The following is a 27,263-nucleotide window of genomic DNA, read 5'->3' as shown; positions in this document are numbered from 1 at the left end:
AGACACTCTAAGGTGTTTTTGAGGTAGGATATGATGTCCTGCCTAGACTTCTCCCTGGACCAAGAAGTAGCACTGGCCTTGATGGTGATGGGAGTTCTGACCGTCATACACCATACACTCTTGTAGTTCACATGTGAGTTGTCAGGACAGGTCATAGGCATGTGGGTGAAAGCGAAGGTGAAGGCAGCGAAGTAGGAGGTAAGGTGGGATACGCCTGAAGGAGGAGGCTGAAGGGTAAAGGCAACGAGGCTTCTGATGTAGTTGAACGGAATGAGTCCAGGAACCAGTCATGAAGTTAGCAGCAAAGTCAGATATCACAGGAGAAGATTCCTTCCATGGAGTACTACATGTTGCTGGGTGGCTTCTGATGGCCTGTGCTCTGTCGAAGGTGGTCATGAAGACTTTCTTGGGGGTCTCCATGCTCTTTCAGGTAGTAACAGCGTTTTGGAACATGTTGGTGCTGAGAGTGAGAGGAAAAAAATAGAACAGCAGAAATAAGAATCACATTTCTAGCCAGGCACCAGTGGCTCACGCCTGGAATCCTAGCGACTCAGGAGGCTATGATCTGAGGACTGCTGCTCAAAGGCACCAAAAATTTGGAAGTGGTGCTGTGGCTCAAGTGGTAGAGCACTAGCCTTGAGAAAAAGAGCTCAGGTACGACACCTAGGCCTTGTGTTCAAGCCCCATGACTAGAACACATGTACGTGCGTGTGCACATGCACAAACACACACACACACACACACACACACACACACACACACACACACGAACCACACTTCCTATAATTCAGGGTGTTCTGGCTGGCTAAGTCTCATAAGTTTGCATGCCAGAGAACTGGGCTAATTTACCTGTAAAAATAAAGACTAGGCTAACCAGATTTCATAATGATCTAAGTACAAAACACATGTGTTTATAGGGGGGGCCCCGCCACATAAAAAAGAAATACTCTTCCCTTAAAAGTGGACTTCACATAAGTACAATTGGGAATGAACCCAATGAGATCCCTTATCATCAGAACACCGTACTTTATCCATCCCAGCTTCTTAGTAACTTGGGTTCGACACTGCTCTTGATTGTGGTTAATATACCCCAAATGACTGTGTCTTCCACTTCTCTGATAAAACTCCAGCTTGAGCTTTTATGGTCTAGGAGTTGAAAAACTCCCTGGTGTATCCTCCATTGTTTCCTTCACATGTTTCAGCTCAGCTCAAAATCTCCCATGTATTTCCCCATCATTACCTCTTCAGTCTGCTGCTGAGAGCCCTGTTCACTCTCCATGGCCTCCTCACTACTCCTCTTGCAGGCTTTTGTCGGCGGAACCTGGCTTGCATTGCTCGGGGAATCCTTCTCTTCAGCCAGCTGGCACTCAGTGAAGAGAGACCTGTCTATCAGCTCCTTTAGGCTGCCAGCCATCTTCAGGAAGATCCGACCCATTTTGGTGGTAACAGCTTCTGAGAGTCCTTCCAGAAACCTGGTCCGTAGAATGGCATCCGACCAAGACAAATGTCGGGCCAGCAGCAGGAAGTCAGTGGCATACTGCCTGACTGACTTCTGGCCCTGCTTGGGATGGCAAAGAACAGCGCTGAGGATGTCTATCTCAGACAGGGAGTTGTATACGCCCTGTGATCTTCTCAGAAATGATTTATTTTCATTTGAAAGAGGGTTTCCAACCTCCATCTGCAAAAGAGACCACCTATCTGCTGCCCCAAGATGAAGAGACACTAGAAATGCCATTTTCTCTGGATCATCCAAAAAGCCCTTCATTTGCTTTTCATCATCCATCTCTACCTCCTCCTCCTCCACAGGGCATGAGCCACGGGCTGCTTCTTGCTCTTCTAGGAGGTAACAGAGTGCTGGGGTCAACATACCAAAGGATGGTTCTTCCTTGGGTGGTGATTTCCTGGTTTCTGGGGGTGGCCCAGTCATGTGTGGTATGGACTTGGATCCACAGTCTGTAACTTTAATATGAGAGGTAGATGCCTCTCCAGAGTCTGTAGCTTTGGTTTCCAGAGTGGGTATCATTCCAAAAGCTGTTTGTGGTGTTGTCATTATTTCAGGGACAGGGGCCTTCATTAGAGGCGTAGATACCCCTTTAGAGGCTGTCATTGTCATTTGTGGCACAGATATCCCTCCAGAGGCCGTGGCTCTTAGTAGTGGCATAGACCTCATTCCAGAAGTTGAGGCTTTTCTAAGTGGTGTGGACACTGCGTCAGAAGCTGAGGCTCTTACTGGCGGCTTAAACAGCCCTCCAGAAGCTGTGATTGTTGTTTGTGGCAATGACATAGATCTGGAGGTCACTACTTGGCTTTGCAGTGTTGACACTGCTACAGGGGGCACAGTTTTCATTAGTGGCACAGATATCTCTCCAGAAGCCATGGCTGACATCAAAGGCATTGGCACTGTTCCAGAGGTGGTGGCTTTCATAAATGGCTTGCACATCCCTCCAGAGACACTGGCTATTACTTGGCCAGTAGATACCTTCCCACAGGCTGGAGGACTCCTTAACTCTGTGGACACAGCTGCAGAGGCTGTGGGCCTCCTTAGTGGCATAGACATCACTTCAGAGGCTGGCATGGTAACTGGTGCTGGGGATATCTCTCCAGAGGCTGCAGCATGCATTCCAAGTGTGGCCATGTCTCCCAAAGCTGTGGGTGTCATTGGTGATGTGGCCCTTGCTCTAGTGCCTTGGGTTCTCAATTGCAGCCTAGGCATTCCTCCACATACTGCAGCTCTCATTAGTGGTAAAGACATTGCTCCAGAGGTTGAAGCTTTTATCTGTGGCATGGGAATCATTCCAGAGGCTGTGGCTCTCATTTGTGGAGCTGAGACTGTTCCATATGTTTGGGCTCTTGGAGGCATATTTATCTCTCCAGAAGCTGGGGATTGCATTAGTGGCAGAGATCTCTCTTCAGAAGATGAATCTCTTAAGAGCAGTGTGGACAAGTCTCCAGAGTCCAAGGTTCTCATTATTGGTGTGGATACTGCTCCCGAGGCCTGCACTCGCATCTGCATTTCTCCTGAGGCCATAGCTCTCATGAAGGATGTGGACAGCCCTCGAGAATCTTGGGTGCTCATTGGCTGACTGGGCATTGGATCAGAGGCTGTAGCTCTTATTAGTGTTGTAGTTGTAGCTCCAAAACTTGGGCCTCTCATTGTAGGTTCAGATGTATCTCCAGAGACCGTGGCTGTCATTTGTGATGTGTATATGAGTCCAGAAGCTGTAGCTCTCGTCGGCAGTGTGGACAGCCCTCCTGGGGATGGATCCGTCCTTTGCGGCATGGACAGAGCTCCAGAAGCTGTGTCTCTCATTAGCTGTGTAGGCATCTCTCCAGACACTACAGTTGTCATTTCCTCCATGAATAATGTTCCAGAGGCTTTGGATGTCATTAGTGGCTTGGACAATATGGAAGAGGCTCGATCTTTCATTTGTGGAATAGACATCACTCCCAAGGCTGTGTCTGTCATTATTAGCGTGGATGGTGATCCAGAGGCTGTGGCTGTCGTTAGTGGAGTAGACCTTGCCCCAGAGGCTGAGGCTCTCATTTGTGGTACAGATATGAGTCCAGAAGCTGTGGTTCTCATTTGTAATTTGGATGTTGTTCCAGAGATAGGGGCTCTGATTGGCTGAGTGGTCATTGGCATAGAGCCTGTGGCTACTGATTGTGACTCAGGCACCATTTCAGAGACTGAGGCAGTGACTGGCTGTGTGGATATCACTCCAGAAGCTGGTGCTCTCACTCGCTGTGTGGACATTGCTCCATTGGCTGTGCCTTTTAGAAAGCCTATGGACCTTGTTCTGGGGCTCTTGGTCATCATTAACTGTGTGGACATCACACCAGAGGCTGTGCTTGACATTTTCTCTGTGAACATCTCTACAGTGCTTGTGACTGTCATCGGTGGAGTAGACACCTCTCCAGAGGCTGGGGTTCTCACTGATTGTGTGGACACCATTGCAGAGGTTTCTCTCATTGGAGGAGCAGACATTATTTCAGAGTCTAGACTCTGTGGTAATTGTGAGGATGTCAGTCCAGACAATGGAGTTGCCATTAGTTGGGTGGGCATTACTGTGGAGGTTAGGGCTGTCATTAGCAGTGGGCACATTACCTCATTATCTGGGGATGGCTTTGGTAATGTGGGTGCTTCTCCAGCACTGGAGGCAGCCAGTAGTGGTGCACACATTGCTTCTGAGCCTGAAGCTGACATCAGCAGTGAAGACATATCACCAGAGTCCGGACCTGACATCAGTGTGGTAGACATTTCCTCTGAGTCTTGGGTGCTCATTGGCTGGGCTAGTGTTTCTTCAGAACCTAGAGCTGACATGATCAATGAGGATATCACTTCAGAATCTGTGCCTGACATCAGAAGTGATGATATCTCTCCGGAAGCCAAGGCAGTCATTAGTACTTTGGACATTGCTTCTGTGTCCTCATCTGTGATTTGCAAGGGGGACATGGCTTCTGAGCCTGATGCTGTCATTGGCTGTGTAGATGTCACCCCAGTGTTTAGATCAGAAATTAAGAGTGGGGATAGCTCCCCAGGATCTGGGGCCAGCATTAATGTTGTGGACATTGCCTCAGAGGATGAGGCACTCATTCCAGGGGTGGATAGTGCCCCAGAAGACGAAGCAGCCATTGCCAATGGCAAGGTCTCTGCAGAATCTGGTGTTGCCATGAGTGCTGTAGACACTGTTCCAAAGTCAGGAATTGTCATCGTCCCTGGGGACATCATCCCATAGTCTGAAGTAGGCAGCAATGGGGACAATGTTCCCGAATCTGAAGCTGGCATTAGCAGTGGAGACAATGCCCCAGAGTCTGAAGATGGCATTAGCAATGGGGACAATGTTCCTGAATCTGATGTAGGCATTAGCAGTGGGGACAATGCCCCAGAGTCTGAGGCTGGCATTAGTGGTGGGGACACTGCTCCAGAGTTTGGTGTTCCCATTAAAGGTGTGGACAGGTTGTCCAAAGCTGGAGATGTTATCAGCTGTGTGGTCATGTCCCCAGGTTCTGAGGCTGAGGTTGACATTATAGGTAACTGTACATGAGCAGGCAGGATTTGGACTTCTGCTCTGGTCTCTGTCATTGATCTAGAAAAGGTTGTCCCTCTATTTGGGGGGTCAACGTTTTCCTCCCTTGTCATACTGTTGAATCGCAGTGAATGTAAGGGTACTGACATATCTGCCACGACCACAGGAAAATGTGGAGGAAACCGCTCAAATGATGACCTCAGGAATCTTGCCCAGGGCCAAGTAGCAAAGAAATCTGTACATAAGAAATACATACACAGGTTAAAAGTACTATCAAAAACATTGGAAAATAGACAAATAAATGATTCATGGTGGAGACTTGATTTATGCATGAAGAAACTGTTCAGCAGCAAGTATTGCTCCATTCACCTTTTTATTTTTCCCCAAACCATCATTCCTAATTACACAGTACAGTCTCAGTTTAAAAATGCAAACAACCTCAAATGAGACAGGAGCACCACCTGCTGGCCGATTGTCCAAAGTGCAGGCCCCTAGCTTATGTTCCATCTCCATCTCTGCCACAGCAGACAACACCACAGCCAAAGTACTGGTAGACAGACCTCTATGAGGAAATCCTTCATGAAAATAATAGTTACTAAGGGTCACTGTATCCAGAGAGTGATTTTGTCCTTATTTTACACTATGATAGCTCTGAGTGTACTCCTCAAGAAAACTAGAGCATTTACCTAATCAATGACTCAACAGAACATTCCACAAGTGAAATCCTGCTTAATGTTATTATTGTTATTAATAATAATAACAAGCAGCACTTTTCTACTTCTGTCTACTGCCAACTTAGTTTATGTATGGCACTGTACAGAGTTTAAACTGTAATGTGCAAATCTTTGCAAGCATTATCCTACTTGGGCCTTATAATAATCAATATCATTGTTTCAATTTTATCAGCTTTCTAAAATTAGCCAAGGATAGAGTTCAATGAAGGTCATTGTGACAGTTATAGATTATAATGTCTTTAACCTTTACCCTGGGGTTGCCTAGTTTTGGGCAGTTCTAAGGTTGCATTCAGTTATTACTCTGATCTCCAAGACCAGGCCTCACATGAAGCCCAGTCTAGAGCATTTGCAAATTTTAGGTTTCCCTAATGACACGGGATGGGTGATCCTAGAGCCCTACCTCTTCTGGCTCACTCCCATAAACAGCCCCACAAGAGGCTATTTGACATACAATTTGGAAACCAATCCAGACATTACACAAGATTGACATGTCCCCAGAGCCTGCCTATGCCAAAAGTGGAAGGCTGGTTACTTTGGGACAATGTCATGAACGTCATCAATCTCATGACATTGTGCCTCCATAGTAAAAATCATGAGAAGTAGGAGCAGAAACACTATCAGCACACATTTCCTGAGCATGCACTGACTGACAAGCACTCTGCAGCACTTTACCTGTAGCATCTCATTTGGTCTCCAGAACAGCAGCAATTAAAAAGCCTTTTTTCTTCCTCTTACAAATGGGGAGACTAAAGGGACAGAGAACCTTTATAACAATCCTGCAGTCACAGAGATTCCTACGCCCATGGAAGTCCACAACCCCCCTACTCTTCCTTGCAATGCTATATTCATCCATCTTTTCCCTTCCTTAGTCCCAATGCCAAGGCCCTTCCCCATTTCCAACCTGGAAAACCTCAAGATGGGATGGAACAAAAGAAATACTGGCTTCCTGGTGATACTTTAGTTACCCTAATAATTAATGCAATGGGAAAATGAGTCAAATGAAAATCATAGACCTCCACCTCCCTTCTTTCGAAAATTGCCTGAACATACCACAATTTCCCATTAGGCAAAACTCAGACCTTACCTTGCCAGCAGCAGAGAGGAGGGCTAGAGTGTCCGTTGCACCCTAGCTCTTTCCGTCTGGCCAATTGACTTATACCTTGTGCCAGTTCATTTCAACAAGACCCAATACCAGCAGCTGTTCTCGGCAATCTCCCTCAGCTATCTCCTGCCACACCCCCCTCTTGCCCGCCTGGCCAGCCCGCCCACCTGCCCCACTGCTCCTGACTTGCTAGTGCTTGCTCTGGCTCTCTGGTTCCAGATTCCTGCCTCTATATAGGCTCTGACATTTGCCTTTGGCCGCTTTTCACTTGTCAGCCCTCCAGAAGCTCCACTTTAGATCTTGTCCTATGTAGCTCCACCTCTCTTTTCCCTCACCCCTGACAATCTCATCAGTTTTTGCCCCACTCCATTATGCCCGCCTCTGGGCACTCCAAGGAGAAGAGACTGGTTCAATTCAAGAAATGAGACCCAAAGGGTCCTCTCTCAAGAAATGAAATTTATGCCCTTTGCAGTTGTCTAGACATAGAGCTCTGGGAGCTCAACATTGAAACTGGCCTGACCAGGAAGCGCAGGCTGGGTGTTAGAAGTAAGGAGATTAGGGCTGGAGATCAAGGAGAGCACCATCAACAAAGCTCAGACAGATTCAAGTGCAAGGAAAGCAGGTAAGGAAATTGTAGAGAGCGGGGGCTGAGAAAGAAGCACTGTAACAGTCCTGCAATCTCAAGAGTGAGAAACGTCAGTCTGCTCCCTGTGTGAAAGACACAGAGGGAAAGGTAGTCACCAGTGCCTTTACCACATATTGTGGATTCAACAGCAAGATTCCACAGGTTTCAGGCAGCTAGCAAGAAAATCACGCCAATTTTGAGTGAACCAGAGAAGGGCTTGTCTCATATGAACTGAGCTCCAGCCTGCTGTCTACAACTCGGTACAAGGTCAGAGCAGAAGTAACAGGAAATGCCTATAGTCCTCTTTCCTTCTTGAATCAGTTCCACTTAAGCCTTCAGTCTGGGAGCAGTACATATGAGCTCTGATAGGGAAAAGGCTTTAGGTAATTTCAAGTAGTCTAGATACGAGGACTCAGGATTTGAGATAGATTTATTCTAGTCATCTATGACACACCTCAAAAGCAGCAGCCAACCGTAACTCATAGTTAGCAGTCAACAATAACTGAGCACTTGGGCTAGGTACTAGATATGTATTAAATCATCCAGACCTCCTAACAACACTTGGGAGGCAGGCACTGCCATCCTTCCCATATTCAAATGGAGAAGGGAGCTTAGGAAAGTTTATGTGACCAAAGCCATAGAGCTTGTAAATAGCAGGGTTGGGTTTGAGCCCTGGTCAAGTCTGCTTCTGGAATCATTTTCTCCTTTGTAATCAGGTGATTGAAACAAGAAATGTTCTAGTCACTACCACCTGTCTCCACCCTGCCAAGTGAGGAAAGCCTCTTATCCTCCATGGCTGGATCATTATGGAGTAATCGTAGTAGTAATGAATAATAAGAATAAACAGCTGACCTTGATTAAATTCCTCTCATATGCCAAGAATGGTGTTAAGGGTATCACAAGCATTATTTCATCTGATCTTTACAACTGCTCTGAGCCAGGACCCTTTTAGTTCCCAGTTTTTAGATAAACAGGCTGAGCTTCAGCTGCTCAGTTGACTTAACCAGAAGTCCATAGTCTCACCAAAAAATAAAAAAATCAGAACTCAGCATACTATGTTCTACTCAAGAAGAAAAACTCAATTGCACACTATTCTCCCTTAAACAAAAACAGTCATAGAAAGCTCACTCTATTAATTATGGCTTTATAGCTACCACTATTAATATTATTAATAACCCTAATAATTAGTAATAAGAATTACTGGGGTGGGTACTGTGCTAAATGATGTGTGTGTCTGTGTGTGATCTTGTATGCTACAACATTTCTGAGGTGGATGCTACTATCTCTTTCACTTGCCATATTTTAAAAATTCCAGAAACACAGAGAGATAAACTAGCTTTCCCAAAATCACACAGCTACAGAACCCCAATGGGTCAAAAAAAATCAAAAATAACCTAAATGACTGACACACTTTGTCTAATGATTAAATGAATAATGGTATAATTACAGTAGCCACTATTATAGCTATTGAGAATTATAGTCTACTGTGGATCGAATGATCAGATTTTTTAAATTAACTTACTTTATTGTTATTATAGAGTTGATGTACAGAGGAATTACAATTACATAGGTCAGGTAATGAATACATTTTCTTTTGTACAGTGTCTTCTGTTTCCTTATGCTCTTCCAGTCCCTCCCTTTCATCTCCACCCACAAGTTATATAGTTCACTTTCATCCGTGTCCAGTGAGCCCCACTGTTGCACTGTTTCACCCTCAGTGCTGTGCTCTTCACCTCCAAAGATATGCACGTGAATACACCATACTTAAGGTAAGAAGACTAAAAACTGAAAAAAGAAAGTCTTTTGTTTCCTTATCTTGGAGTTTGTTTCAGTATGTGTATTATTTTATACAAATATGAAAAGATAGTTAGGTATTGTGCCTTTGTGTTTCTCTCCTAAGAGTATTTACCTCTTTGGATCTAATTGTGTATGAATAGCTAGAATCCTGTATAAGTTGTCATATCCCAGTGCATTTTAGATCTAACTTCCGCATATCAGAGAAACATCAGATTTTTATAAAAATAAATATACTTTTGTGTAGGAAAAAAGTCTAGAATAATATATACCAAAATATTAACAGTAACCAACTCTACATGAAGTGTAGGTTAGAGACAATTTTTATTTTTGTTTTCTTATCGCTTTTGTTTTCTTCTCATATGTCCAAAATGGATATTTGTGTGAAAAGTCAATTTGCTCTTATTAAAAACACATACAATTTAAGCCAGGGATGGTGCCTATAATCCTAGAACTTCAGAGACTAAAGTAGGAGGATCATGAATTTAATGCCAGTCTAAGTTACACAGTGAGACTGTCTCATATATATATATACATACATTTGTATAAATATATATAATATATATAAACATATATATATATGTATAACGTCCTCTGATTCTGTTTCTAGCTGTTTCTGCTTCTCTTCATGCGTGTTCTCTCTAGGGATCCCCAACACACATCCCCAGCAACCTTTCTCCCCCAACAAACTTAACAATTGCACCACTTGACTCTTTGGTCAGAAGTGAGCTCTAATGTGTCTCAAATGGCTTGCTTTTGTTCCATATTTAGGTTATTTTCATGATTTTTTCTACCTTTCATTTGTATTTAATAGTTATACAAGTAATCTAGGAATTTATTATCAGGATAGAAATTTGAAATCCTCTATACTGATAAGACTAAAGTTCTGAGATTATCCCACCCTGCTTCTTAGAAGTCCCCTTCCTCACTGTCAGTTCACAGTTGGGTGTGTCTCCTTCCAAACTTTTCTAGCAGCAGTGGCATTCAGAGTTAAATCATGCAATTGGTTGCAAAACTAATGAGTGTGTAAAAAGTGCCAGTTAGAAAACTAACCTGGCACTGGTCAGTCCTGGGCTCCAAGTTCTGGTCCACTGTGACTACTTTCCCCGGCCTTCTTCTAAAGAAGCTAGTGAGAGACGATTCTTGTATGCTCAGCCCATTGGGGGCAAAGACTTCTGTTTTTATTAAAGGCAGAGTCTCTAGGAACACAGAAAAAGGAGGCCTTCTAATGAAGGAAAAGCCCAGAAACTGCTGCTTGGCATATCTTTCAGGTCCCTCACGTCCCACCCAGTCTGCACTGATCGATCTGGCTGGGAGGTGTCATGCTCCTGCCGCCTCACAAAAAAAAATAATCGAGTTTGGGGGGAATTGCATGGCTAACTGCTTGGGGGAAGAGGAATAAACGAGAAACCGTTCAATATGTCAACAAATAGTTTTCCAGCTGTTGAAAATAAGCCTTCCTCTGGATTCTCAACAATATCCTCTCCCCAGCACTAGGAAGCAATCACCCAGATAACTGAAAACAGACAATCTAAGGTTTGAGCAATACCTGCACTACTTTGGGGTCCTCTCTCCTCCCCCCCCCCATCATTCAGAAAAGCAACACACACACACACACACACACACACACACACACACACACACACACATGCTTGCTCCCCAACAGCTTTGACACTTAAGTGCCCACCCGGTTCTTTGTAAATAAAGCAGGGGGAAATTGCTAGCATTTGCTAAGTGATTACTATGCCGAGAACTGAGTTAAACACTTTACATACATTATAGTATTTCAGTGCACAATAAACCAATGAAGTAGGCTTCCATTTTGCCCACCTCCCCCAACACACACACACACACATTTTCTAAATCAGCAAAGAAACTGAAGTTGAGAGAAATTAAAATTCAGTAACTTACCTTGGCTCTCACAGCTGAGAGCAAGCGAAGCTGGGCTTGTCACACGGGTCTGTCTGACTCAGCCAGTGCTCTTAACTCACAGGAAAGTCACACACTGTCTTCGAGTGTCTGAAGGGCTGTCATATGGAAGAGAGGGTAGGTGTGTTCTGGTTAGCTCCAAAGAAAAGGATTTGACTGTTAGTTGGGAATTATGCTTTCATTGGATGTGCTGTAAATTCCCCTAAACAACATGTATATGCATGTCCAAATCTATAGGGAAAAGAACATTAAAAGAAGAGCAAACGGAACTGCCTTGCATTAGGTGCTGTCCTGAAGCATCTGTGGAATCAGACAGAACAGGAGGGATACCAGAGGACTGCAAATGGGCAGTGTCCCAATTTTCTTAAATAAGGAAACTACATGCCCGTAAACTGTAAACTCCAGAGCTGGAAGCCTCATGTCAATCCTTGGACAGATGCTGCTGCAGATTATGCAGCAGGTAATTTATAAGCACTTAGAATAGAAGAAGCAATACGAGGCACCTAGAGGTACTGGCGAGACTCTACAAAGGAGACCAGCTTCCCAGACTGGCAAACCCCCAAATCTGGAGACAGATGAGGGATTACCAGATTTTTCTTTTACCAGGTAAAGGCATTAGGAAATAAAACAAAGCAATTCCAAATGAGCATCTCCTACAAAGGGTTTTTTTTTTAACTCCAAAAGGGGGGGAGTTTTAGGGTGCTGGATGGTCCTCTAAACAGAATAGATTTTCTCTTTTCACAAATAATTTACTACACTGTCCTTAGGCAATCTTCCTTGCACTGAGGATCAATGCAATTTTCCTGAAGTGTAGAAACTTAGCCAAAGACCAGTGCCAGGGCTCACTCCAAGTTAAAAATCTCAATGTAGATAAGCTCAGATACCTGTAAGACAGGAAGTCTTTCTGGCCAGAAGAGAGAAGAACAGAGTTTGATCTTAGCCTAAGGGAGGACATTAACATAGATAAATAAAATATCCATAGGAAAGGAGTCAGAAAAATGCAAGTTGCCAAGTGGGGACGAAAGCTCTGCCGAGGGGAGCCTTAGCTAATACTTTTGACCTGTGCTACCCCTTGGACCGTATAACGCCCTTGTAGGAAGGAGTAAGTGGCGAGTGACAGTAAGCATTTGCATCACAAATTTGTTTCTAACCAAGGATCACCAAGCAACTTCAGATTATTGCTTACCTTCCCAGGTCAGAAGAGCTGAAAATCAGCTTAAGAGCATTGCTAAGGCAGGTAGAAGAGGAGACCCTCTAGAAGGAACTCTCTAGGCTTGAAGTCAGGTTCCATATTTGTTTGGCATGAATAAGTTTATGGGTGGATTTCTCACATTTCTTTAAGCTGAAAAGAACCTTGAAAATCAGCTTAACATAAAGGTTTCTATTGCAAGTCCAGCTCCGTGGTTTATAATCTGTAGGACTGCATCTGATCCGTTTCTCTTCTATTTTCTTGTTGCACTAAGTTTTTTCAGTATATACCATGTAAAATGCTTTGTGATCATAGCAAACTATGAGCTTGGCACCCTCAAAAGCAGATGGGTCCTCTCTCTAGCTGCTGAGCATCTGTCACAAATGAAAAATTGATGTGGAGACACAGGTCCTTATGAGGAAAGAGGTATCATTTTTTGAAATTGGTCTCCTTTGTGGAAAACTTTTGATTGAAATTTGACTATATCTGTTGACTTTAACTTTGTTTCTAAAAGTGACTCTAAAGCAGTACACACTGTTTGCCATACCCTCTAAAATATAGTGGCAGCAGTAGCAGCTACCCCTTGGAGAGATGAGGAAAATGCAAATTTAAGGAGTTCCACTTGCAAACCATGAGAGACTCAGTAAGTCAGAGATAAGCCCAAGGAATTTGCATTTTAGCACAAATGATTCTGAAAGTAGAGTTCAAGAATCACTGGCTAGGGGTTCAGATGCCCTGATTGTAATGTAAAATAGGCCTTGAATCAAATGCCAGCAGTTTAAGGAGTGTTCACACCCGTTTCTTTATCTGTAAAACATGGACAATGGCACTACCCACCTCACAGGCTCTTTTAAACCTTATAAACAAGTAATGTGTGTAAAATATCTGGTACATAGGTAAAGCCCAGTGATCATCTCTGGTCCTGATTATTCACAGCTCTGCTGCTGCCTTCTCTTGTTCAGCTTCTGTTCCCCTTGCCAAACTGCTCAATATTTCTAGGTTTGGTATTCAAACTTCCTGTCAGGGAGACTCTCATTGGTCCAAAGTTAGTCACTACTGTACCTATTGGGCAAAGTTCTCATCCCAGTTTTCATCATAGGCTGCCTGCCAGCCTATAGAATGGCTGCTCATGCATCAGATGCCCTTTTCTGGCTCAATCAGCTCCTGCTTGTGGGAAGCGGGGTCATGTGGTATCTAACATAGCCACCTATTCATAACTGCTAGTTCTTTCAGCTATGGCCTGTGGATGGAAACTCCTTAGAAGGGGCCTGTGGGTGTGGTAGGAATTCTGAGGCTTAGTCAGTCCAGTACACCTAGGCTTCTCATTTATCCAGCCTGCCAAAGGAATGCAGCATTCAAGTTCACTGAAGTCACTATTTAATTCCTACTTTTCATCTCCATCAGGCCAGGAACACCAGATTTCAAAAAAGTAGACCACAGTTAGGGGGGAAAAATAAAATTCTTTACCCTAAAATGAGACCTTATTTTTCCAGAACATATTTTCCAAGTTTCCAAAGCACCTCATATCTACATCCTCACTGCAAAGCTTACAGACTGGCAGCCACAGGCTAGATCCAGACTGGAGACAGATTTTATTTGACCCACACAATGTTTTTTTAAACATTTTAATTAGTTGCCAACATTGAAAAGTCAGGAGATTTCACATAAAAAGCTGGATTTCTAACTTCTCTGGGAAAATCAGGAAGACTTAGATCCTTATTTTAACACTGCTACTGGAACTGACAGTTGCCCCCTTTCAACAGGACATGTGCTTGTAGTGCTCTCCAAGCTGCCTTTACTTTTTCACAGTGACCTACTTGGCTCTGGTAAACATTGGAAATCCTATTTTTAAAAATCTCTGGATTAGGTAGCAAAGGTGTATAGGACACAGATTCTGAAGCCTAAATATCTAGGTTGGAATCCCAGCTCTGCTCTTTATTGACTTTGACATATTGAGGAAATAATTTAACCTCGCCAAGTCCCAGAACTGGAAATGACAGTTATAATAGTGCCTGACTCATAGACTTATTGAATTAACCAATGAGTAAATGCATGCATAAAACAATGCCTGCCACGTGGCAAACACTAATTGATTTTTCTTTCATTGTCCACAATTCTCTATGTGCCTCTCGGACATCTCAAAGTTGCTAAATAAAAGTTTGTGGAAAGCACATTTGGTAGAAAAACTAGGCCTCAGTTGGGTGAAGCTATTCCTTTATCTTATTTAGAAATGTTAATGTATTTCCACTGGGTTCTGTCCCAGATCCCATTAAGGGATGTCAGATTATATGTGTATACACATACACACATATACACACACACACACACACACACACATATATATATATATAAGCGTATTTTTAAAGACTCAAAATTCTGAACTCCAAAGCATGTCTAGCTCTAAAGGTTTAAGAAAAGTCATTATAGTCCTGTCTTGTTATTAGTCTGAACTTCCATTTGACAGATGGAAAAACTGAGCTAGTATAACAGTGAAACAACTTGCCAAGTATCACATAACTTAAAAGCAGAAACCATTTTGACCCTTATATATGAAACCCACAGTACCTAGTACTGTGGCACGCAGTGAGGCCACAATAGGTACACTACCAGGAAGGGTCCCTTGAAGAATGAAATGTCACCATTTACCAAGAGTGACAAATCCTACCCTTAGGAACATTCTTTCAAATATTTACATTAATCTTTGCTATACACTGATGAGCTGAAATTGGGATGGTGATTATTGTATTTTTTAACAGAAGAGGAAAGAGATCCAGAGAAGAGAAATAACTTATTCAAATTCACGCACCAAAAGACAGGCAGAACTGAAACTAGAAACCAAATTCTACAATTTTGCTACATAAATCCCAGGGCCGGTCCAAGAATGACATATGCTGACCTTTCCACATACTAACCCTCACTCTTTGCAAACAGTCCTGAAGTTTTCAACATACCTGATGAAAGGAGAGTTTCCCAAGATCTCAGCAAATATAAAAATGAGACAGCATGTCTGGGTGGACCTCATCCTCCTCTGTACCATAGGCGGCGATGTACAGACACTATCCAGTCAGAAGGCAGGGAGGGGAGATTTCTCAAATCCCAAGAAAAATCACAGAGACCCTACTGTTTGCTCTTCTCTGTTGATTTTTAAGAAGCTGACATTTACTTATGCCAAAGGCCAAAAGAAATGAAAAATCTACTGGAAAAGGAATTTCATCAGTCATGAAGCAATATGTTAAAGAAACCTTTGCACAGTACCAGTTCCCTTGTTTGAAATACAGAAAAACAGAGTAGAGAGCTGCTGTTTCATATTGTTAGGGCATCAGAGACATAAGCATGAAAACAGCATCCCCAAGTCATCTTGCCATCCCCCTGCCACTGCACAGGGGCATGTTCTGACATCATCTCCAACTTAACAAGTTGGAAACAAGAAGGCAGGCTATGTCCTGGGTGACCTCATGACACTCCTAAGCCCATGGCTTGAGTTCCTGCTACCAACAAATCCCATACTTGGATCACACACCCACAGCGACCCAGATCTTTGAATTCTGCAATTCTTCCTCAGGTTTCAACAAGACATTCGCAGCCTGAGCTATTTTGGGACACTTTCTCTGCTGTGGATGCCACTTTCAGAACGCGCCAGGAACATGCTAAGGACCTGGAGCTCTCTATCCTGGACCCTTTGGGGGTTTGCATTCTCTATCTCTCTGTCATTCTCTTTCGGCTGATCATTCGAAGGACAGCTGCTCCTGCCAACCTAATCCTAGGGTCCTGACTGCCTTGCCGGGCCACAAGCTCAAAGACGCAACATGGCTATCAGCACCCTCATGGTAAGTGGCATAGAGGAACCTGAAAGCCTGGCAGAATGAGAAACATCCTCGAAGGGTGATCAGAAGACAAAGTGAGGAAGGAGGTGAGGAAGACATTTTTCATACATCTTCCTACGATCATCACTTCCCACTCTGATGCAACTGATTCAGCAGGCACTCGGGAGCTTGTGAGCTCCATTTTCCTGTTCTAAAATCTGTAAGTACTCGGGCTCACTGATGTTCACGCTGTGTTCTGGGGAGGGGGAAAAACAGGCAGGGCCTGGACATGGTTACCATTATGTGAATCAGGTGTGAGCAAGTCCATGGTGTTAGAAGAATTTCTATCACCACACCATCCTCTTCCTCTCCCTGAAATGCTTCTTAGTTTGGAAGATGAAAATGCCTCTTTGTTTTTCCTCCAAACCCCTCTAACATCCCAGAAACCCCACCTGTCCTTTGGGGTTCTCTGTTTATCAATAATTCTGTGCCCACCTGATTGCTTGTGTTGGACTTAATGAGAGAAGTGAGGCCCAGATATTTGAATTTCTTAAATTGGACCACAGCTCCTATTGTGGGCACAGTTCCTGCTGGGTTTCTCCATCTTTTATGCAGTAATTTGCGGAATCTGTGAAAGATGTTGTAAGTGAGAGGGTATAAATGAGAAACTAGCAACTCCATGGTTTTAAAAAAATAGAAAAGAAGAGCAATGTGGTTGATTCTCCATGCAGTTAGAAATGCTGCCACAAATGGGGAGGCTTCACGCTAGGCAGTGACATGGTCCTTTTCAGTGCCTTCCTGTTTTAATGGGAAAGAAAGACCAAAATAGCTGTCAACTCCCCAGGAAAGGAACATTTCTGATGCTTTTACCACTTTACTGAGAGGCTGAACATTGTTTCTGGCCAGCTTATCAGTCCATAAAGCATGTCCAATAGCTGTTCCAGAGGACAGGGAAAGTCAGCCCTTCATCCTTCGTTTGGAGATGTAGTTTTGTAGTTTCTTCAAAATAACCAAGATGACAGAACCACACCTTGCCACCTAACCTATTCCCCCAATGCCAAGGCCAAATCATTCTCAAGGTACAGATGTCATGTGAAGGTCAGAGTGAGGAATGTCGTCTTTGTCAGGAAGCTATTTGGAAAATCTGCCATGACCTGAGTCCTCACAAGAACTTCTTTAGCTATGAATAACGGAACAAGACCACACACACACACACACACACACACACACACACACACACACACACACACACACACCAACACTACCATGGAAAGAGCTTAGTATTAGATCATAGAAAAGGTAGAAGATGTTCATTTGACCAAAGCTAGCTACCTCTACTTTCTCTGATTCACAAACCTTTTTTTAAATTTTTTTCATATATTTTTATTGTAATTAATAGAAGGGTTACATTATATTCGCCAGATAGAAGGTGCATTAATTCACATACATTGATACCCTTTCTCATGTCTTGGTCCCCATTTTCCTCCCCCTCACCCCTACCCCTCATCTTGTTTTCCCCCCTTCCCTATCCAATTTCAAATAACCAAATACAAATATATCTGACAAACCTTATTTTTATTTGTAGTCTCCTAACAGTGCTGGGTCAGAAGTGAATTAAGGAGAAAGATGTTGATATCAACACTGGAGAAATCAAGAAAGGAAATTTACTGGCTGTCTAGTACAGAATGGATTACTTCTCAGACTATAGGGGTGGAAATACTAGTCTTAGTATTTTCATCTTATTTCTTAGTGTTTTCATCTTATTTACTGCCTTTTGCATGTCTTTTGGTAACTTATAGAGTTTTCAAGTCCTCTGCCCCTGGATCATAGTGGTTCATTATCTGGAAGGTATTTTTCAAAGTCTTGAATGTGATCAGTGTGGCATTCCAGGAACATTAAAATGTTCCCATCATCTTCTAAATCTTTCCTATCCACTCCTGAGAATTTGCAAATTTATAAGTACATAATTCTTTTTAATTCAGGGCTTTGGCATCTGTTAAAATGACAACCTCTTGAGAGGTCAACCTTTTAAACATCATCTGAATACATTGCCTCCTGATAGATTTTGATGGAGGGGGGAAGAACAGAGACAGGAACAAAAGATTACTCTAAATACAAGCCGGGGTGTCAGAAAAGAAGCCCCAGAATTGAATACAGATTATGACCAGAAGTACTTAGAAGCTCTGCTGGCAGAAAAGAAGGGCTTTTTTCTTACTACAATGAGACACAAGACAGCTTATTTAGGACAAATATCTAATCAATGAATTTAGGAACAGGAAGGAGAAAGAATCAAAGCAACTGGATTGCAATTAGAGATGGGAAAATTCCTTGCAGAATATCTTCACAGTAAATTACTTTTAACTACTGAACTAGGGCTACCAACAATGTTAGACTCCAGAGATATGTTAGAACCTCCATTCCACCATCCTGACAAAGGGACAAAGGAGAGAGACACATACGAACTTAGAATTTGAGATCCTCCTCTCACCCTTTCTTTTCACTGAAACAAGCATTGTACTCATTCCCAAGAAGATCTGTGTTAAATAAAATGTCACACATGGTTTACCAAAAGATGAAAAGGGTTAGCTTAAGCAGAGTTGTACACTAAGAATAGAGCATTCTATCTCTCTATAATAGTACACTCTCCCTACTGCCTGGTAGACAGATTTTTGGAGTAAAACACCTAAGTTGAAATCCTGGTTATGCACTTCCTATTTGAGTTTCATCTGTGAAATGGGCATGGTCATAGTTGAATCTACCAGACAGTGTTATAGAGATTAAACATGATGGTACATGTGAAGCCCAGCATGGTATCTAGTAGTACAAAAGAACGTGCTGAATGAAAATCAGCAGTGGGGAAGCTTCCCTGCTCTGTACTCTGTAAGTCATCATCTGAGAAAGGCTCATAGCAGCAGGTAGTCCCCACTCAGTGCACGCCTAGCAATAGGAGGGTTTAGGAGCTCATCATCCCCTTCATTTAAAATGGTCCTCTTCCTCTTTTACTCCCAATCTCCCTAAAGGAGAGCAGCGTAAGCCTTTTTTTCCCACTAGTTCTGCATCTACTCCATCCCCCAGCTAACTAAACGGATGAATTCATTGCTAAAGATTAATGGTGTTTCCCTGGCTTCCTCTGTCTACTAACTGGGCTTTCCTGCTAGTTCTGTGGGCTGCAGGGAGGGGGAGGATGAAATCACCTCTGGAAGGACAGTGTCCAGGAGTGGGCAGCTTTCAAACCATTTAGCAAAAGGAAAGTAGTCCAACTTTCAGCCCCTTGTACGTGTAATGCTCATTATACCTTTATATATACAGAAATCCACAAAGCAGAAACCATACCCATTAACCCTGTGGCTCCCAGACCCCCTCTTGCCCCTCATTCTTCTTCAAGGAACTCCCTTCTTTGAGCCCCAGGGTGCTGAGACGTCAAGAGGCTTTCCTCAGCTTCTTCTCTGTGCCCCATCCAACACTGTTCTGGGGATCTGGATTTCACTCTTTCAAAGGATGTGGTGACAGAGAGGAGCTCTCTAGATTGCTGCCCTCCCAGCTTTGCTGCTACTGGGAGGTAGGGTGAGGAAGAAGAAGTACCCTGCTTAAGATGCCTGCTTAGATTGGTACCTCTTTAGGTGGTGAGGATGAAACCTAGGACATTGTGAAGAGTAGGTAAGTGCTGTGTCACCCAGCTACACCCCCAGCCTGGATCTTTATGGCTTGAATAAGATTTGTTCAGATCTCTTGAACAGGCCTACATCTTAAAGACTTAGCAAGAGTGTGCTTCTTGAACTAATTCAGCTTGGGAGTCGGCTAAGACACATACTTCAGCAACTGTCTCCATAGAGATAGTCTCTGGGTTTGGGTTTCAGCCCTGGAATCTGCATGTTTAAAAAAACTCTCCTTGAAATAATGAGAACTAAATCTCTGCCAAAAAAAAGAACTTTTTAAAATTAAAAACATAAAGAGCAAAACAAAACCTACAAATCATACATGCACACATGCGTGCTCATGTGTGCGTGCGCACACGCACACACACACACACACACACACACACACACACACACACACACACACAGTGCCTTCTTGAAACTCTGAGGGCAAGCCAATTCATTTTCTCCCTGCCACAGTTGACCCTCTTCTTGTTTTTAAAATAAACTTTTCAAAAAGCGGCAAAAATGTTCTCCTTGGGCCATACCTTAAGAAACAGCACTCTCTCTTGAGGAATGGGAGTAGAGGTGGGGAAGATAATCTCATGGTTCTGATTCCTATCATGAGCCCCAAACTTAGATTCTGACTTTTCAACAGCACATAGAAATATGTGTGAGTAATGGTGCTTAATCTATGTCACAAAACCCTGAGCTGTGTCAAACAGCTAGACTACAGGTTTAAGTCCTTAATGCTACCAATCTCTAGTGCAAAAGGAACTGAAAACCCTCATCTAAAGTCATATTGGGCTAGTTGGCATTGTAAAAGACTTTGGTGAGTGAGAGCGTACAGGAGTTATACTGCCACTGTTTGACACAGCCTAGGCTTTATAGACTGTGTGACCCTGAGCAGCTTAATCTCTATGATTTGTTCTTCACCTGTAAAATGAGGATAATAACACAAGGAATAAGTGTGTACCTCACAGTGTGGCTTATGTAGAATTATGCATTTCCTCATGTAATGCATATAGAATCATGCCTGGTTGGCCGGGAATTTGGACTAGTGGTAGAGTGCTTGCCTAGCATGCATAAAGACCCAGGTTCGATTCCTCGGTACCACATACCTAGAAAAAAAATCAGAAGTGTTGCTGAGGCTCAAGTGGTAGAGCTCTAGCCTTGAGAAAGTCCAAGGACAGTGCTCAGGCCCTGAGCCCAAGCCCAGGACTGGCAAGAAGAAAAAGAATCATGCCTGGTAATACAGTAAGTACTTAGCAAACATCTGTGATTCTTATACTATAAATATATCTGTGCACATATATGTACATATATTTCCGATATAGATATATATACACATATCAGAACTATAATATAACAGATCTGTAATACCCACAAGGAATAAATAAGCAGATGTATATGATAGGTCTAAATACAGTGAAACTGGTTGAGTTTAACAGTAAAATTAACTGAAGTGTTCAGATTTGCAGAAACAAGATAATCCTGAATAAATATTTTAGGGAGAAAGATTGGTCAAGAGTTATTCAAAGGCTCCAAAAGATGGCAGCTTGGGGTCTCTTACATTCAGCATGTGACTCAGACCCTCGTGCCTAACTTGTTGCATTAGATTTATGGGATTATAAGATTCCCTTCTGGGACCTACTAGGACTAATTAAAGTTTTAGGACTCCTTGGAGAGCAGCTGTGATTTGTAGAGAGTGGATCTTTGCAACTGGATTCCCAGCTTTAACTCCACATGCTAAGGACTGCCAGGTCATCATGTAGTTGCATCTGTCCTTTTTTTGGCCCAAAACTCTAGTCAATATTTTTTTTTAGATTTCACTACCATACATTCCTCTGATGAAAAATAATAATAAAATAGTAACCTAAATATTATTACTAAAATAGTATTAAAATAATAATCCCAATAGCTGAAAGAACTGCTGCCATTGTCCTGAGTAGACCTAAGTTCTGTATATGGAGCTACTTCATGCCTGCATGCCTGTCTTTCCTCCCTCCAGCCCTCCCCTCTTCCACCAGATCACTGCCATGGAAGGATGATGCTGACCCAGAAGAGAAAAGGATAAGGTTTCTGGGAAGGACCAAAAGGGAGATTTTTTATTCAAGGTCTATGTCCCCACCACCTCCTGCCTTAAAAGCTGAGCTGCCACCAGCTTTTTCCCTGGAAGAGTAAACTGAGAGGAGAGAAATCCCATCTAGTCACATGAGGTCAACTAAGACCAGGTGGACCCTGGAAGTCCTGTTGGCGCCCCAAGCTCAATAAGTCCAAACTGAACTTGTCACCCAGAATGCCTTCCTAACCTTCACTGGCCAAACCCTCCATCCTGTCACATCCAGCTCCATGTCCTTCAGCTAGGAAGCCTTCCTCAGCTTCCTCAGATATGAACTCAGTCATCATTATCACTGCCTCCAGAAAGCAGATACATTCCTGCATTACAGCACTCCCAGCAAGGAGGATTTATGTGTACCATCAGATGGCACATCTACGATGCCTGTCTGAAATCATATGTGTTCTCCTGTGAATTCTCTGTATCTGCAGGCATGGATACAAAAAAGTATTGTTTTCCTTATTTTTAAACTGAAGGTGCAAATAGAAGCTACCTCCTGCACTTAGAAGGAATAACTGAGAAAGTGCAGACAATATTGTCAAAGGTAATGATAATGAAGATGAGGATAAGAAAGAAGAAAAGTTGGCTTAGCATCCATTCAGTGCTTTCTAAATGTCAAGTGCTGTTCTGGGCCCTTTACATGGTTTTGAGAGTGAGCTAAACAGAAGTACTATGAAAAGTAATTATACATGTCTGTATTCATGGATATATTCATATATAGATATGTGTATTATAAGCAAAACATAGGTAACATATATATGTGTATGTATGAGTGTGTGTGTCTGCTGTTTCATAGAAACTGTAGGTTTTACTCTTCCAATCATCTTCATACCATTCATTTCTCTTCTCTAACTATTCTTCTTTCACAAGCCCCTGAGGCCTAGGGTATGTGAGAGAGGTTCTAGGAGTCTCTGTATCATTGTCACTGGTAATAGACTGGTTAGTGAAAGAGAGAGAAGTCCTTGAAATTGTGTTTAGACTTGCTGTATAAGTGTTCTTTTCATTCAAGTTACTATTTCTTCAAAGATAGAACATACATTGTATCACAGATTGTATCCCTCATAAACACTGGCACTGTGGTGAGCATATGGTAGGTTCTCTGGGTCTGAACTTGGCTTTGAGAAGGTCTGGGTTATCAGCACCATCAGCATTTTTTAGTGATTGATATGGCAAGTACTGGACCACAGCTGACACTTTCTCATGAGCTCACAGAGAGCAACAGCCAGAACGGCCCAGCAGCAGCCCTTTTGGCAACATTTTGCCACCAGCCCAAGAGATAGAGCACCTGCCTCTCACAGGCAGATCTGCTATTGACCATTCAGGTGACTGAACACAAGTTTCTTACTTTCCCTGAGCTTCAGGGTCCTCACCTGTAAACTGCAACTCTCCAAGCTGTCTGGGAATTTGTGGTGTTGGCAGCTGCAAAAACTCTTTGCCAAAAGGCTGTGCAGAAGTGAGGTGTTGCTAATTTCAAGTGCTGGGGCTTCACTCACCAGGAAACATTTGGAAAGAGGGGGTGGAAGAGAGAGAGAGAAGGGTTTGTGTATCCAAGACATATGGGGGCCTATATTTGTTGTCCTTCTGCTTAGCGGCATTAGCAATTCAAGCTGGTGCCGCCTGTGGAACACTCTGTCCTTTGGGATCCTTTGGGACAGGAGGGTTGTGGCGCAAAGAGTCTGTAGCCAATGCACAATACAATGAAAAGTAGAGTGACAGCAATGAGGCGCCACGCACACAGGTTCATATACATATGCCCCCAACACTGCCTCCCAAAGCAGCTGGAGCTAATTATGCACAGACAAACAGGGCCTTCTCCAGCTCTTCCCTCCAAACTGTCAACCCGCCCTACCACCCCCACCAGCAGTGCACACCCCGGAGAATTGCCTGAACTCTCAGAAGGGATGTTACTGGTGCCACTGCTAAGTGCCTAGAAAGAACACTGGAGTGGGGATACAGGGATGTAGGAAGTTACCATGTGACTCTCCCAACCTATGAGAATGGAATAGGCAGCAAGGAGGGGATGAAGTGGGGAAGGGCTGGCTGGGATTCAGATGCAGCTTTGCGTTCACAGATGTGCTCTCCTGACAGGAGGGAGCCCAGGCACTTAGCCCCTCCTTTCTCCTTCATCTGGGTCCACCCAGGGATCCCCACTTAACCCTTGCCCCTCTTCAATCACTGACTTCCTCTCCAACTCTCTAACTGGCCTAAAGCTCAATAAATATTAAATGAGCAAATAAGTGAAGGAACACAGGAATCCTCCTCAAACCCTTAGCCCTCTCCAACCCTGTGCTCACCTCACATGCCATAGTAACTCCATAAGACCTTTCCTCTATATTTCTTTCTATATAGTCCTTTTGGGCAGCTTCAACTCTCACCTATATATGACTAACTTCCAAATTTCCTTTTCCAGCTCAGGCCTCTCCAGCTGTATGAATGCAAAGCCCAATATATCTCACATTAAAGTCTTCAGCAGAGACCTCTGAAGGACATTCTAGCAGTGAAGTTTTACCAAGGAGTGGTAGAGAGAAAGACCTGGTATAAATGTCTAGAAGGACAGGTCAAAACCCAAATCAGACCTATCTTTACACCAGGACATCAAAGTCCTTACCTTCATCCTCCCCCCTTCTCTTCCTCCTCTTCTTTCCTTCAATATGGAACTTAAACTCTGGGCCTGGGCACTGTCCCTGAGCTCCTCAGCTCAAAGCTACTGCTCTACCCATTGAGCCACAGCACCACATCTGGTTTTCTGGTGGTTAATTGGAAAAAACAGTCTCACAGACTTTTGTGTCTTGGCTGACTTTGAACCATGGTCCTCAGATCTCAGCCTCCAGAGTAGCTAGGATTACAGGCCTGAGCTACCAGTGCCTGACCCTTCCCCTTCTTAAATGTCCCACCCTTTATGTTTTACTTCTTCCTTAGTCCGCACATGAGATGCACTCACCTCCACATACAGAGAGGGAGAGAGACAGAAAGATAGAGAGACAGAGTGTTAGATCAGATAGTAACTGCCCCAGTCTGCTTATATAAAATTAAAACAGGCAAACAGGCAAGTTGTCTCTAGGAAGAAAAGCCCTTGAAAACAAGCCAATATGAACTGTGTTATTTCTCCCCAACACCCTCTCAAACCCACTCTTGTTACTTTGAAATCCTAATACTGCCACCTCACACTCACACTATTCCTCACCCAGCACATACACACATACACACATACACACACACACACACACACACACACACACACACACACACACCACAACCCACTTCTCATCCCCCAACACCTTTTTCCATTCTCAAGCCCTGTCCCTGGGCTCACTACTAACCCAGGTAAATATTGAACCAAGACTGGTAGAAAATTAGAATTTCATTCCATCAGAGCAATGCTGAAGGGAAGACTCAGACTGTTTACTGAGAGTATATACCCAAATTCTTTTCTGGACTTGGCAAGGATAAGAGCAAATAAATCCCCCCTTTCCTCCTAGATCTGGACAGCAACCAAAAATGGGTTACACAGTAGCCTTTAGTTTCTGACAGCATCTGAACCTATGAAGACAAGATCCAGGTGAAAGGTCAACCATTCACTAGCTTTGTGACTTTAATCATGCTATTTGCCCTATGTGAGTCTAGTACCTCCTCCATAAATCAAGAACAATAATGTTACCTATTTCATAGAATAAGAATTAAGTGACCTAGTATACTCAAAATAATATTAGGTACATATTAGGTGCTCAGTAAATGTTAGTAATTATGTTCATGATATACTCACTGTTCATTGTTAATACTATAAGTAACAATTCATATTGAAACCTCGAGAAAACTAGTAAAATGTCTTTTTCATCCATTTTCTCAATTACCAAATACAAGTCCCTGAGTTAAAGTCTTTGGGTTATAGTCACAAAGAAGACATGACCTTGTCTTTGAGAATAAACAATTCACCCAAATCAGTTCTGGATTAATAATGGTCACAATGAAAAGAATGAAAACAGGTATAGATCCACAAAGATCTCATGTATTTCAATTATACAATATAGAATATAGAAAATGTTTTATGGCTGGGTGTAGTGGCTCATGCCTGTAATCCTAGCTATTCAATGGGCTGAGATCTGAGGATCGCGGTTTAGAATCAGTCCAGGCATTACAGTCCGTGAGACTCTTATCTCCAATTAACCATGAAAAAAACAGAAGTGGCCACAGTGGCTCAAGGGATAAGGCAGTAGCCTTGAGCTGAATAGCTCAGGGACAATGCCCAGGCCCAGAGGTATGGTGGTAGACTTGAGCTGAAGAGCTCAGGGACAGCACCTAGGCCCACAATTCAAGCCCCATGACTAACAAAATGTTTGATGAGTACTTACATGCAATATTTTAGCAACCTTAATGAAGAACATGACACTTGTAGAAAAGGATAACTTTTTAAAATTATATTTTTATGATCTTTAGTTGAACAAAGGAGTTAACATCAAACAAATTAGTTCATTAGTATAATGTGTCTTGCTTGATGGAAAATAACTTTGTAAAAAAATGATCTTTTATGAATGGCAAAGCTAGGGCTCAGAGAATATTGACTCCTTCATGTTGCATAGCTAATAGTAAAGGACAGAAATCAGGATTTAGCATCTATGTTCAGTCATAGTGATTGGAACTGTGTTTTTTTTCCTTGAGTCCTCCAAATGTGAAATACATGTGAAGCATTGCTCTAGGTACTCAAAGACCTTATGTGTCTTGGATAACTTAACACACAGAGAAACCAAACAATACACATATAAAGATAAGTATTTTTATTAAGCTATATGGTAGAACTACAAAAGGTCTGGAATGGTAGGATGTGAGGCCTGAACAGATCTTTGAAGAATAGATGGATCTGTGGGGATGAGAAGAAGCTCTGGTTGCCAGGTGATTCTAGAAGGAGCCTGAACCAAGCCATGAGAAGATGAAGCTACAGAGAACAGAGTAGAAAGAATGAAATGTGTGACAATAAACTTCTATACTTACAGAGTATGCCTGTGCATACTCTTAATGCCCTGTATTAAGAAGGAGCCTACCATGGGTTAATGCTCTGGTGCCATCTTACTTTTAAACATGGGGCTCCATATTTGCAGTGTATATCATGATCCACAAAGAACATGGCTAAGTTTATACAGGTTGTAGTATTATTCAAAATAGCTGTTACAGAATGGTCTAGGTGCCCATTTTCCCATGAATTGATACAGAAACTGTGGATTGTGTACATTATGGAGTATTATTCAGTCATAGAGAAGAATGAAATTGTGTGATTTGCAGGAAATAGATAAAGCTGCAGATCATTGTGTTAA

General features: G+C 42.9%; 1 protein-coding gene across 1 annotated transcript; it reads right to left on the bottom strand.

Moving 5' to 3' along the window:
* Nucleotides 1-343: 343 nt before the first annotated feature.
* Rtl9 (retrotransposon Gag like 9) lies at nt 344-5,179 on the bottom strand. The gene is made up of 2 exons (XM_090327152.1): nt 1,241-5,179; nt 344-460 (listed from the first exon to the last, which is right to left on the bottom strand). The coding sequence occupies exons 1-2, from the start codon at nt 5,174-5,176 to the stop codon at nt 344-346; spliced, it is 4,053 nt and encodes a 1,350-aa protein (XP_090183278.1). The 5' UTR covers nt 5,177-5,179.
* Between the last annotated feature and the right edge of the window lie 22,084 nt (nt 5,180-27,263).

This window comes from Megascapheus bottae, chromosome X, assembly GCF_031878675.1.
Source record: "Megascapheus bottae isolate mThoBot1 chromosome X, mThoBot2.hap1, whole genome shotgun sequence".
NCBI classification, from domain to species: Eukaryota; Metazoa; Chordata; class Mammalia; order Rodentia; family Geomyidae; genus Megascapheus; species Megascapheus bottae.
The sequence above is the reverse complement of the archived record's forward strand: the minus strand, read 5'-3'. Positions and strand labels throughout refer to the sequence as shown.

What these genes read in the sequence shown, in the direction of transcription:
- Rtl9 (XM_090327152.1), bottom strand. Translation starts at nt 5,176, where the DNA reads ATGTCAGTACCCTTACATTCACTGCGATTCAACAGTATGACAAGGGAG. An exon ending in CTCAGCAGCAGACTGAAGAG is followed by an intron (nt 461 to 1,240) that starts GTAATGATGGGG and finishes TCTCACTCTCAG; the next exon opens with CACCAACATGTTCCAAAACG.